The sequence below is a fragment of the Vanessa tameamea genome, chromosome 14, assembly GCF_037043105.1.
Source record: "Vanessa tameamea isolate UH-Manoa-2023 chromosome 14, ilVanTame1 primary haplotype, whole genome shotgun sequence".
Taxonomy (NCBI): Eukaryota; Metazoa; Arthropoda; class Insecta; order Lepidoptera; family Nymphalidae; genus Vanessa; species Vanessa tameamea.
This window is the reverse complement of record NC_087322.1, coordinates 7,903,140-7,917,488: the sequence shown is the minus strand read 5'-3', so window position 1 is coordinate 7,917,488 and position 14,349 is coordinate 7,903,140. Positions and strand designations below refer to the sequence as shown.

The 14,349-nt window shown below is 33.9% G+C and overlaps 1 protein-coding gene across 1 annotated transcript; it reads right to left on the bottom strand.

Annotated features, from left to right (window-relative positions):
• Positions 1 to 8,215: 8,215 nt before the first annotated feature.
• Positions 8,216 to 9,697, bottom strand: LOC113398733 (phosphomevalonate kinase). The gene is made up of 3 exons (XM_026637620.2): positions 9,537 to 9,697; positions 9,239 to 9,435; positions 8,216 to 9,034 (listed from the first exon to the last, which is right to left on the bottom strand). The coding sequence occupies exons 1-3, from the start codon at positions 9,614 to 9,616 to the stop codon at positions 8,751 to 8,753; spliced, it is 561 nt and encodes a 186-aa protein (XP_026493405.2). The 5' UTR covers positions 9,617 to 9,697; the 3' UTR covers positions 8,216 to 8,750.
• Positions 9,698 to 14,349: the final 4,652 nt, after the last annotated feature.

Here is a 14,349-nt window from a genome sequence, read left to right as displayed (position 1 = left end):
AATAAAATAAGAAAATATATTATATATTTAATAAATATTTCAATTTCATTTTGAGTTATCGTTTTAATTTTTTATAAATTTGGCCATTTCCGGCATCTTGTCTTAAAACAACGAAGGTATCTAATAACGTTCTCGTTTAATTTAAGAAATATTAAGAATATAAATATAATAGACTGCATATTATACTTTTAACTAAGTATAGTTACACATTCTCACTGAAACTGACAATAGCTAAAATGCTTTAATTTACTTACCCACAGTTTATAGCGAATTATTTCATTTACCTCATTCAAAGCAGGAAAGAAACAATAAGATTAAGTGCAGTTAATGTTTGAGTATGTACATACAAATTTAACGCTATGTAAAACTTGATACTGATTACTCATGCCTTCAGTTAAATTATTTCAAGAACTTCCAATTAAATTGGTAACGTAATAAATTTAGAGACAAATGACTCGGTAGATTTAAAATTAATATATAAATGGAGAGACGAGCTCATCCAAAGGCTAGAACATGTCTTAACCGGTGATAGCTTGTTCATATTCGAGCAAAACTGTTGAATTTTCGTGTGCTTTATTTGTGTTCTTAATTTATCTCGTGCTCTGCGGTGAAGAAAAATATCATGAGGATACTCACATATTTCTATTACTGCTAAATTTCTAGTGCTAATATATATTATGTATCCAACAACCCGCATTGGAGCAATGTGGTTAAGTAAGGTCCAAATCTTCTCTTTAAGAGCATTAATGGGCTAATTTTCTTCATTTTCATATAAAAGGCATAAAAAAGTAATAGCATGTGTGACCATATACATATATTATATACTTTCTATTTAACGACCACCTGATTTGTTTTGCGTTATTTAAATGGAAAAAATATAAAAAATCTTAAGGCGTTATAAAAAGCTCTATTAACAGCCTGTTAATGTCCCGCTGCTGAGCTAAGGCGTTCTCTCCTTTTCGAGGAGAAGATTTGGAACTTATTCCAATACGCTGCTGCAATGCAAGTTGGGGGACGTAAACAAATTAAGCACATGAAAATTCAACTGTGCTTACCTAGATTTGAACCCGAAATTATCAGTTAAGATGCCACCTCGGCTTTGAAACAAGCTATACGAAACATTTAAGATTCTCAATTTACGAACCTAATCATCCTTATTACGAAGGAAAAATAATTCATCGAGATAAATCGGAATAAATCACTGGAATAATTAGTGGAAGACCTCATCGTATTTTCAATATATTCCACTGCCAAGAATGTAACAAGGAAATAAATTATTTACGAGAACATAGGTCTGATTTAGCAAAGACATATAGGTAAGATTGTAGGTATTTGTTTTAATTGAAGATTCTGACATTGTATCCTGTTGGCTATTTCCGTGTTGCTTAACCTGACAATAAGAATAACTGCCCGAGAACAGAATTAAAAAGTTTCGCGGTGGCAGGGGATGAGGTATTGCCAGGGTATTATTAATAATAAATATGTCGTCCTCGTTTGAAGGCAAGTTTGTATGAGCTCGAAATTAAAATATTTACACGAGAAAGGAAGAAAAATACAATGCAAATGTAACTTTCATTTTCTTTTTTCAAATATAGTAGAAAATTTAAAGAGTTAAATAACGCTAAACTAATAACTGTTCAATATTCACTACTAGAACAAGTAAAACATGATGAGACCGTATGACCTTTACAACTTTTTACATAACGCTAATTCTGTGATCATTTTAATGACGTTCCGGTTTCCGCTTCCTTAAAATCTTGGATTTAGTCGTTAAAATTACATATAATGTAACTACGGTGAAATCACCTGAAAATATCTGCTAAATTGACAAAATTCAACCACCCTTAGATATCAGAACGTTTTTATCTACAAGTGGATGATGAAGAAATAAACCTCGATCTGATTACATTTTTTAGAAATCGGATCGGCTTCACAGTAACCCTCGAGATAAGTGGAAATTTAAAATTGATTGTACATCGAACTAAAGAAAACATTAATTAATTGTGAAGTTTCTAAACCGTGCATGTATTGCGAAACACTACTTATAGACTTTTTAAAAAAATATATTTGTTAAGGCGATCGGTGCTATCTAATAATAACGAACTGTAACGGTCTATTTTAACTACAGACCATGTAAATTTTTTCAATATTTTTTTCTACTCAACTTTGTGTCGTCCAATTCTTGACGAAAGCCTCCCCCATAGAACGCCAACCATCCCGATCTTGGGTAGCCCGCATCCATCCCGCACCTAGCACCTTTTTTAAATCATCCATATACACTAGGCGTCCTACGCTACGTTTGCTTTTGCCTAAGCGTGTTTCCACTCTAACACGTGTCGGCTTCCTCGGTAATCAAGGCGCTTGGACACATGGCCAGCCCACTTCCACTTCAGTGGCTTTAGTTATTTGGCGAATGTCCTCATTTAGGATTCCCGAATGTCCTCATTTAGGAAACCCCAAGCATCGCGTGTTCCATTGCTCGCTGAGCGACCTTAGAATTTGCAGACCAGTCCTACGGAGAGCATCCACGTTTCGGCGCCGTATGTCATTACAAGGACACACTGATTAAAGACCCTGGTCTTAAGCGACGATTCAAAAATATGACGTAACCTCCAAATGTAACAACTAAAAGTTGTGTATTTCTGATGAAGAGCTGTTTACCGCCAATGTTTTCTGAGATATATGTTGGTTGATCATAATGTGGTCTTGTCCAACTCGAGACCTACGAGTCTCGTTCCACTTGAGTCTTGAACACGTCCTCCAATGCATCGGGAAAGACTTTCGGTGAGATAACATCCCCCTGTCTTACCCCGCATATGCAATTGGATTGGTCTTGTGCTCTAATCTTGAGCATGGGCGATCATTATTGCAGCATCTCACAAACACTTCATCACCTGGACATACCCACAGTCAATTAGGCATCTCTCCATGGATCCTAGAACAGCCCATGTTTCAACGGTATCGAAGGCTTTTTTTTGTCCACAAACGCTAAGCATAGAGGCTGACTTTATTCCTCGTTCTTCTGTATTATTTGCCTAAGTGTGTGTGTACGGTCTACAGTACTGAAGCCTTTTAGAAACCCAGGCCATTCACAGGGTTGAAAGTCAACGAATTTTTAAGCAAGATGGTTTTTAATTACCCTCGAAAACAGCTTATAAATTTGGCTTAAAAGTGAAATGGGACGGTGGTTTTTTTAGTGTCTGAACGAACTATTGGCTTCGGTCTCAGCAACTTTTGGCCAAAAAAATCACCAAACCGAATGTTTTAAATAAGTACATAGGCATTTATTTGACGAAAAAATTTATTATAATATATATATATTATTACTATTTTATCATACAAATATATTATAATTGACATTATTTCTGTTGACTGTGAGAAGTTAACTTGGTCATCTACTATCAAAAATACTACCTTAACGAAGTGATTTAAATCACTTAATACCTCGTTAAGGTCTTTTAGTAATTGTTATATTTCTAACATATGTTTATTTTATTAAATATCTCACGTTATTTTTACTAAAAAAAAAAATTTTATTCACTTTGAATCAATCTTCAACTTATTTCTTAACCTTCTGGTTCAGCTTCAGAAAGTAATCGAATCGTATGATAGCATCGACCTTGGATTGGACACTATTAATTATTCTGTTCAATAATTACAGTTCATACAATAAACCCTATCAGTGCGGATTAACATGGATTTCAGAGTGCAGTCAGTAATTAGAAACTTAATTAATCTATACTAATATATAAAGCGGAAGAGTTTGTTTGTTTGTTTGTTTGTTTAAACGCGCTAATCTCAGGAACTACTGGTCCGATTTGAAAAATTCTTTTTTTGTTGAATAGTCCATTTATAGAGGAAGGCTTTAGGCTATATAACATTACGCTGCGACCAATAGGAGCGCAGCGACAGTGAGAAATGTTGCAAAAACGGGGAAAATTATTCACATTTATGGACTTTCGATGCGTGCGCAGGATAAACGTTTTAAGTTACTCAAAAAATGTGTATAAAAGATATATTCCTCTTTTAATAATAAAAAAAAAGTCCGTGACACTATATGTCTATTTGTTAAGAGTGTGCTAGCAGGCGGGGCGCGGCGGCGGCTGAGGGGGAGGCGGGTCAGCCCCGCCGCCGCGCTCGCCACTCTCACCCGCGGTGTAGTTCTGCGAAGTAGCAATGCACATAACGACTTAAAAAAATTAACATTCTTAATAGTTAAATTATTTATCAAAATTAGGTTTTGTTATCAGCTTATTTGCTCATTATTTTTTATCGTTTAAAATCGATTACATTTAAATCATAATCTGCTGTAGTTTTAACTTACGATATAAGATAAATTTTCTATGAACATTCCTTCGTACTTTCCAAGTAAACAATTCAAACGTTTCACGGTATAAATAAGGTATAAAAATTACATTACACACGTAAAAAAGTTCAAAATGGCGAGCGATACTTTCACCGATGCAGATTAATCATCACTGAGAAAATAAATTATATAATAAACAAATAAGCAAATAGGTGAATATCGTTTAAAATGACTACACAAATAAATTAGTGGTTCAATATTTCAAGTAATTTCTATTACGTTCAAGCATATTCAACACGGTTGTACTATAATCACCTTATGCAATAATAACACCAAAGGAGAAACAATCTAAATTTCTTATTGTTCGGTTTGTTTATCTTATTACGTTTAAGTTAATATTATTTGTTTTCAACCGTCTTCAAAAAAGGAGGAGGTTATCAATTCGTCTGTATTTTTTTTTTATATGTTTGTTACCTCATAACTTTTCACTGGATTTTGATAATTTTTTTTTGTTTGAAAGGTAGTGCTTCCCGTGGGGCACCATTTTAATTTTATCCTGTTACGATGATGGTATCCCTATGAAAACGATATAAGTCTTAAATGTGCATTATGTATGTGCGCGATAAATAGGTGAATAACTCAAAATTGTGCCAACCAATTTTAATGATTCTTTTTTTATTATAAAGGATATACTTCAAGGGTACTATGGTGAAAGTTTGGTAAGGTTCTGAGCATAGGATCCTTGACAAAGTAACGGTACGGAAGGGAACGGAACAATTCTAAGGAGCACGTTAGCGATACTCGGCCGAATCTTTTAGAAACAAAAATTTTTACAAAAAAAAAACCGACTTCAAAAGAGAAAAAAAGTAATATGCTCTAAAAAGTAAAAAATAATTGCTTATTATTCTACAACTTAATAATCAAGTAACTTATTCTACTTACCAATATGTAGGTACATTCTGTGTTTCCACGCAAGGAGATAAGTATGTACCTACCCACTTTAAATCTAACTTAACACAAACCTATGAATAACAAACAATGATCACAATATTTTTTAGATTTATACTATGTAAAATGAAATTAAAAATATTTAGACTATTTAAAAGTCAGCAAAGTTATTACGATAATATATTATAGTTAAAATTATTGTTATTTTTGGAGGCGGTGTCAGCCAAGGTAGGTTTGTAAATATATGATATACTCCAAATTTGTAAATCTGGTCTATCGATAAATACACTTCTTCTTGATATTTTTTTAAACCCTATACGTACATAGTAGTCCTATATAATGACAGAAAATTGGAATCAAAATTGAGTGTTTAAGCAAACATGTCTACCGTCAGGTATTACAATTCATGAACTTTTCTCCTAATCCAAGACAAAGAAAAGTCATTCAGATTTACTATTACATTTCCTGTTGAACGTTTTGTTTGTTTTGGCAGAGTATGAATTTTGTTTGTGATTTATTTATTTACAATTGACTTTTTCTTTTGTCTTACATCCAGATGCCGATACACCTGCATCGAATTGTTAACAAAAAAATATTCGCAATCGTACACTATTGTACAATATTTCTTTTATGTTTAAGAAAAGGGTTGTCATAATTGACCGTATAACAATTAGCAATAAAAACACAGATGTTGGTAATTTATTTAGACAAACTTTACCGGTAATTTTAAGAGGACCTAGAGCAGACATTGTAAGGTCTTGCCTTAAAAGTTCACCGTTATGGAAATTTGTCCATACCTTAAAACTATCTACGAATATGAGAGCACATTTGGGAGGAGGAAGTACAAATTTTCCTTCAAAGTTACTTTTAATAGGAGATGGAAAAGTACCTCATTCTGAAAATAAAATTGAAATTGATCGCGATTTAGGAGAAAAAGTGACTAGCATAGAGGATTTAATATCAAAAGTTTACCCTAATATCGTCGAAATAGAAAATAAAGATTACCAATGGATGTGTCAAAGGGCAATATTGGCGGCGAGAAATAGTAGCGTTGACGAAATTAACGACCTAATTTTAACCAAACTTCCAGGCGATATAACTACCTACACATCTATTGATAATGTAATGGATCAAGAAGATGTTGTCCATTACCCACAAGAGTTTCTCAATTCTTTAAACCCGAGCGGCCTTCCACCACATTCCCTGAAGTTAAAAATAGGTGCTGCGATAATTTTACTCAGAAATCTTAAACCACCAAATTTATGTAACGGGACCCGCCTTCAAGTAAAATTCCTTCGCAATAACGTGATCGTTGCAACAGTTTTGACTGATCCGGCAGTTGGTCAAACAGTGCTTATACCTCGCATCCCAATGATTCCAAATGATTTACCTTTTAATTTTAAAAGAATTCAATTTCCCATTAAGTTATCTTTTGCCGTAACCATTAATAAATCACAGGGCCAAACATTTAAACACGTAGGAATCGATTTACGTCAAGACTGCTTTTCACACGGCCAACTATATGTCGCGTTGTCAAGATCGGGTTGCGGGCAAAATCAGTATGTTCTTCTACCACAAGAAAATAAAACTAAAAATATAATCTACGCTGAAGTACTGTAAAACATATTATTAAATCTTATTGTCGATTATAATAACAAAAACCAACGTGAGCAATCAAACGATAATCATGATAGTGTTTCCGACAACTACGCGAACGAAGTCGCGGGCACAGCTAGTATAAGATAAGACCCCAGTAATGCGTTTGATAAAGGCTTTAGTTCTTTTGTGGAAATATCATAATATTTTCTTTATTTCGTAGTAATTTGTCTTGCTTTGAAATGTTTTTTAAAAAAGATCCAATCTGTAAAAGATATCTTACCTCACAAACCAATGTTTCTCAAGATTCTCACTTGGTTCCAAAATTATTTGTTCTTTTTATAAATCACTACCATTAATAAAAAGACCAAATAAAATTGATTTTATGTGAAGATAAACCCCAGATTCTTCTTCTATGTTCGTATAAAAGCTGATTGAGGGTAGAACAACGAGCCCTAATCATTCGTTAAATTAGCGTGCGTGTCCGCCCAGAAGAAATCTATACATTTGTGTAAGCACCTCCATCTGAAGTTCCCTTGACTCAGCGTCATACACAGTCATTATTGATGTCATCTTTATGGGTGCATCTACCAATATGATTACCCCGTACGATGTTATGGATTGCACTTTAACAATGCATGTACGTCGACAAAGCGAATCTGCATCTCCCACATTTCAAGTCTATCAAGTACGCAGTAGCATTAAGGAGCTTAAGTTCGTCCAGGTCCAGGTATTTCATTTGGGCCTGGCATGCTTGGTTTTCATACAATTTTACTGACTTGCAATGTATGTCTATTATAAGATATATGCTCTGTTCATATAAGACATTAAATGCATTATCAATTTATGTTATTGGCCAATACAATGTTATTTATGAAGCATACAAATGGAGACCACTAATCAATGAGTCAGAATTATTTCAAGACAATTCATTGTATAGAATTATTTTACATAGTGTTTTACTCTTTAGATTTATTTAAATTTTGATACCAATTTTGAGAAAATTTAAATTTAAAATATTTAATTACATTGCAATAACCAAGTATTAACTTACATTTATGAATATGAACTCGTTGAAATACAACAATTATTTTTAAATTATTGTGTTTGTAAAGGAGAGTTTATGTGATTTAAAAAAACTATAAAAACTAGAAATTAAAACTTAGTTTGAATGATTAAATACTTTTGTTGTTACAAATGGCAAAACATTGCTTTACACATATTTATTTATTACCAAATACAACAACAAAAGTCTTATAGTATCAGTAATAAATATGGAATAAAGTAAAATCTTATAAACTTTTAATAAATTAATTAATACAATAAAACAAAATGGATATAATCTGATAATTTGAACATTGAAGAATTCTGATCATGTAAAGTGTATCAAAATACATAACTAATAATCATAATTAATATAATCTACTACACATACATAATCACAGTCCAATTTTTTCAATAGCAAGTTCTTTAGGTCTAGTTTATTACAATTCAAATAAAACTACATTGACAGTCACTTACAATTTAAATACAATTCACTACAATGTGTGTTGCTATTGACACTAGTGTAAAACAAACAATAAATATAAACACTATTTTTAACAGTCAAAGAAAGAAAATGATACAATCACATGAAATAAGTCATAAATAAATTGACTGCCTTTAGGCACTGGGCTGAAAAAAGGTCTTATTATTAATCAATGATTATTATTTTGTAGTAGTATTAAACCTACATCATAAACAACTTGTGAAAAAAATAACAAAAACTTTTTAATCTTTTCATTTAAATTACAATTACAAGGTTATTTATTATTTACTTAGCAATAACAATACTACCACCACTAACCCTGTACTAAGGAGTATCAAAACTTATCTTATCTGCTTTATAAAGAAGCCCTGATCATAAGCTATTTATTAATGCCATAACACTACTCAACTGTTTATCTAAAGTCTTTCTATTTTTACCATTATCAATAATAAGATCCCATTCACTGTAATCATCCAAACCACACTCCGAGACAACATCGTCCACCCCACTCTTAAACTTAAATCCTCTCTCTTTTCTTGTTTCTTCATCTGCTTTCAATCTTATTGTCTTTATTAAATGCCCATAATTTTCCTTAAACCACTGTATGTCGGTTTGCCTTCGAATATCACTGACAATCCATATGGGTTTGTCTGTTGCTTAAAATAAAAAAAAAACGTTTCTGTTTAGAATAAATTAATACAAACTAAAAACATAAGGTATATATATATAATCAAAGAATGTTTATAATTACTTGGGATATTTAACTTAGATATCTTTTGAAAATGTTAGTTTAATATACATTGACTTATCAATAATCTACTAAAGAATAAATTTCAATAAACACAAATACATTTATTTACCATTTTGACAAGCTGCTTTACAGAAACATCCATAATCGTGTTCCCTCATCTCATCGCTCCATTTGATCATATCTAGTCTGTATTGTTCCTTGTATTCACCATCACTCAATAGCTCGTCTAAATTTAAGCACTTCTCCTTAGCCCAGTGACTTTTTATTGGTTGTGAAATTTTTATAATCTCACACTCATCACCAAATCTGCAAATTAATTATATTTCTTTTATAAGAATAACCTATAATATTAAGTTATTCATGAACTAAATCCAATGAGGTTCGGTTTAAGTAAGAAAATCTCTTACCTAGTTTTTAAATGATCTGTTAAAAAGTCCTTACCGCACTTCCTTTTACCACTAAATAATATAATTACTTTTGGAGTCATTGTTTATTTCAAACTATAGTAAATAGAAGCATTCATATTCTTTAAATTCATTTAACTAAACAAATACCTATTAAGCAAATAACACTAGCCTATAAACAACACTTGAAATAGTTATTTCCGTTATATAAGTCTTAATCCTTTTTTAAATGATTTTTTTTCTGGCTTTTATTTGTGCCTAAAAGGTACAGATTATTTCGCCAATGTCACGTGCGATGGAGAAGACACGTTAGAGATTGATCGGTGCGGTCGAGATTACAGGCTCAATTTAATTTTGAAGGCATAATATTAGTAGACGGAATTAAAAACCCACAACCTAAAACAACACAATAATAATAATTAGATAAAAAATAATTGCTATTTAAACAAAGAAGAACAATCAAAACTATTTACAGCTTAATCTTATTACATTCAATATATTTACAGAGAAATTTACAAAATGGACTAAACACAAACATTAACAAACATTCAACATTAATAGGGCGAGGAACTTTAGGAGGGAGAACGTCATATACGGGATAGAGGAGTTTGGGGCAAGAGAACAATATATGAGGTAGGGAACCTTCGTCTAGGTCACACTCACACAAAGAGTGATCTCTAACTCTAATTTTCCATAGATGTATGGGAGTACATGCATATCCAAGGCGTAGTCCTGTCGACTCCTGTCGATAGTTGTGGTGATCCAACGATTAGCTTGCCTGTGAAGAGAAAACCAAGGTCGCCTTGGAATGTCTGGTTGCAGAGATGCGTAAAATCTACCTTTAGATTTTGATGAAACTTCCCAAACAAAGTTCCAGGATTTATCCAGATGAGTTTTCGCTAGAGCACACAAATCCTAAGTTGAATTTTTAAAATGATCTAGAGAGCCAGTTGTTATAGCAGCTCTAGCGAACGAGTCTGTGCCTTCATTACCGCTTATACCAGAATGGCTTGTGCGCATTTTTGGTGACTGGAGAACAAAGCCTCCCTGATCTTAAGGATGATAAAAAAATTCCGCCTAATACGAAATGGATTTTCCCTAATTGCCAACAGATAACTCAAAGAGTCTGTCAGAATAACAGTCTGTCTTAGGTCATGAGAGTGGGCAAATAGGATGGCTTCCAGAATTGCAATCGCTTCACCGAAAAAAAAGGGATGTTTCAGGAGGGGATTTGAATTGAAGGATAATTTTGAATTTGGGAATCTAACAGGCTGATCCGACACAGCTATCGGGGGATATTTTAGAGGCATCAGTAAATATAAGGAGATGGTTTGACCAGTTTTGATGAAAAATTCTTTGAAATTTACAGTTTGTATCAGGAGCCCCTTTAGTAAGACCCAAGATCTGTGATAATTAGAGAATTATAATTCTCCAATTGTATATAACAAGAGCTCTAAATGGAGTGGAAAAAAGAGGATTTTAATGGAACCTTAATATAGGATGCGGAAGTTTGGTAAATTTAAAAAAACTGTCTAATAACAAGGATGGACTTTTAGGACGAGCACAGAGTTGGGACAGTTTGCTTAAACGGGACCAAAGAGGCTGAGAAGATAACTATAATTATTTTACCACGAAGCGGTCGCATAAAAATTGTCTTCTTAATTGTAGAGGAGGATCAACACATTCAATTTGCAGGGCGTTAGTGGGCGAAGTCTTCATGGCTCCTATAATTATTCTAAGGCTTTTGTGATGAATTCTATAAGTTCTAAGACAAATAGTCCATAGTCTAAATGACTACGGACTCTATCAACTAGGGAGTTGATAAGGATAAATCGACAGCAGAATACGGATTCTGATTTGGATAAACTCTACGGACCCCTGGGATCGGGAGGTTCAGGAGGTGGATCGACATCCATTATTTAACTACTTTAACTTACCAACTAATATACTATAACTATAAAAGTAAATAAACACTTACTGTAACCGAATATGGTTAGTAAAACCCACAAACCATATAAATTAACTATTTGCACTAAAAAATTATGGAAAGAATAACAGAAAATGATTATAATAACACAGATATCTCACTAACACGTGTGTCAACCAAAGCTAACCCAAGCGAAAAAAAACTTATTTTAAATGTTCAATTCAATTCTTAGTTTAATGGCTTTTAGTTGTGCCGACAGGGCACAGATTATTTCGCCAATGTCACGTAGGATGGAGAAGACACGAATGAGATTGATCGGTATGGGTGAGATAACAAACTCAATTAAATTTTAAAGCCAAGTATAGTAGTAGTAATTTCCTTGTTAATCCGTAACCTAGAACAACACAAACATTAAGGGTTAATAATAGGATAAATTACAAATAATTGTTAGTATTCTAAACTATATATAATAAGATATATCACTCAATTGGACTATTCACAACATAATTTTATTACATTTAATGTATTTACACAAAAAAGAACAAAATGGACTAAACACAAACGTCAACAAACATTCAACATTTATAGGACGAGGAACTTTAGGAGGGAGAACGTCGTAAATGGGATGAAGAAGTTTAGGACAAAGGAACAGGATGTGGGTAGCGGAACCTTCGTCTAGGCCACATTCACACAGCGAGTGATCTCGAACTCTTATCTTTGCTAGGTGGGTAGGTGTGCAAGAATGGCCGAGGCGTAACCGACAGATAGTGGATGTGACCCAACGGTCAGCGTGCCTGTGAAGTGAAAACCAAGGTCGCCTCGGAATTTCAGGTTGTAACGCCGAATAATACTTACCTTTAACCGATTTTGATGAAATCCAAAAAGCATTCCAGGATTTAACCATTTGAGCTTTCGCAAGAGTGAGCAGGTCTCGAGAGGAATTGACAAAATGCTCAGATGAACCAGATTGGATGGCAATCTTAGCATATGAGTCAGCCCTCTCATTTCCAATAATACCGGAATGACTTGGAATCCAGACCAGCAAAACCTGAAGGCCTTGTTGGTGACAGGACAACAGAGCCTCTCTGATCTTAAAAACGATAGAAAGTCTTAATTTGCTACGAAAAGGATTTTCTTTAATGGCCAACAGACAGCTTAATGAGTCACATAAAATAACTGATTGTTGTATGTTGTGTGACTGGGCATACATAATAGCTTCCAGTAAGGCAATGGCCTCACCGGAAAATATAGAGGTTTCAGGGGGGCATTTAAATAAAAGGGCTATTTTATATTTAGGTATCCAACAAGCTGCGCCAACGCAGCCGGTCGGTGAGAGTTTAGAGGCATCAGTATATATAGGGAGGTGATTTGGCCAATTTTGATGAAACATTTTTTGAAATTGGACACTAGTATCAGGGGAACCTTTTATAAGACCAAGGTTTGTAATAACGGGGGTATTATAAATAAGAGCTTTAAAGGAGGTGGAAAAAAGAGGATTAGAGAAAAAAGTGGTAAGGGGATGAGGGAGGTTGGTATACTTGAGGAAACTGTTTAATAGGAATGAGGATTTCGGTCTGTCTGGGTTGTAAAGGTGTGATAATTTGTTTAATCGGGCCAATAGAGGATGGGAAGATAGCTGTAACAATTTGATGATAAAGCGGTCACATAAGTATTGCCTCCTTATATGTAGAGGAGGGTCAACACACTCAACCTGTAGAGCATTAGTAGGAGTGGATTTCATCGCACCCAAGATTATGCGTAAACATTTAAATTGAATTTTGTTTAATTTTTCTGAAGCTGATTTATTGAATGGATCTAGAACAAACAGTCCATAGTCCAAATGACTACGAACTATTGCGTTATAGATCAGCTTCAATGTATAAGGGTGAGCTCCCCACCAAACTCCAGATACTGCTCTAAGGGCATTAATTGATTTTTCACATTTCTTGGCTAAATAGTCAGAGTGTGAAATTCCGTTCAGTCGGTGATCGAGAATAATACCAAGAAATTTTGTTTTGTCTACAAAGTTAATGCACTGACCCTCATAAAACAAATTAAAGGTAGGTATACGTCTTTTTTTAGTAAATACCACTGCTTGACTTTTGGCTATCGATAGCGATAAGCCATGGTCAGAGAGCCATTGGGATAGGTGATGCAAAGCAGAGTTTAATCGAAATGTTAAATTTTCAATGGAGCTAGATTTATAATACAAAACAATGTCATCAGCATACTGGAGAATGTTACAAAAATTGTTAACAGACAAATCGAGATCATGGGTGTATATGCTGTAAAGCAGAGGACTGAGTACTGAGCCTTGAGGAAGACCTTTCCAGACAAGTCTGGGGGGAAGAGAGAGATGTTGGTGTCTAACCGTTATTGATCTGCAACTTAACAGATTACATATGAGGTGAACTATCCTCGGTGGAATACTCAGCTGTTGCATTTTCTGCCTGAGTAACGGAAGAAGTACATTATCATATGCAGAAGATATATCTAGAAAGATTCCCACAAGGTACTCTCCTTTAGCAAAGGCAATTCGAATGTCTGTTGTGAGTATGCTTAGATTATCAATGGTGCTCAACCCCTTCCGAAAGCCAAATTGGGAGGGAGCAAGTATATTTCTGCTTTCCATTAACCATTCCAGGCGGTTCTTCAACAGATGTTCAGTGATCTTTGCCAAAGTTGATGATAAAGCTATCGGTCTATATGAGTTGCAATCCGAAGGGTTCTTACCCGGTTTAAGGATCGGGATAACAATTTGTGTCTTCCAAGATTGCGGGACAATTCCTTTGATAAAAACCGAGTTAATTATGTTTAAAAAACATTTTTTCGCTTTATCATTTAATTTACAAATAAAAGAGTAAGGAACGCCGTCTTCCCCAGGAGTAG

Excerpts from the sequence above, each read along its gene's own strand:
- LOC113398733 (XM_026637620.2), bottom strand. The coding sequence starts at position 9,616 with ATGACTCCAAAAGTAATTATATTATTTAGTGGTAAAAGGAAGTGCGGT. Across the intron at positions 9,436-9,536 it reads ACAGATCATTTAAAAACTAG|ATTTGGTGATGAGTGTGAGA; the intron begins GTAAGAGATTTT and ends ATTAATTTGCAG. Across the intron at positions 9,035-9,238 it reads TAAAGCAGCTTGTCAAAATG|CAACAGACAAACCCATATGG; the intron begins GTAAATAAATGT and ends TTTTATTTTAAG.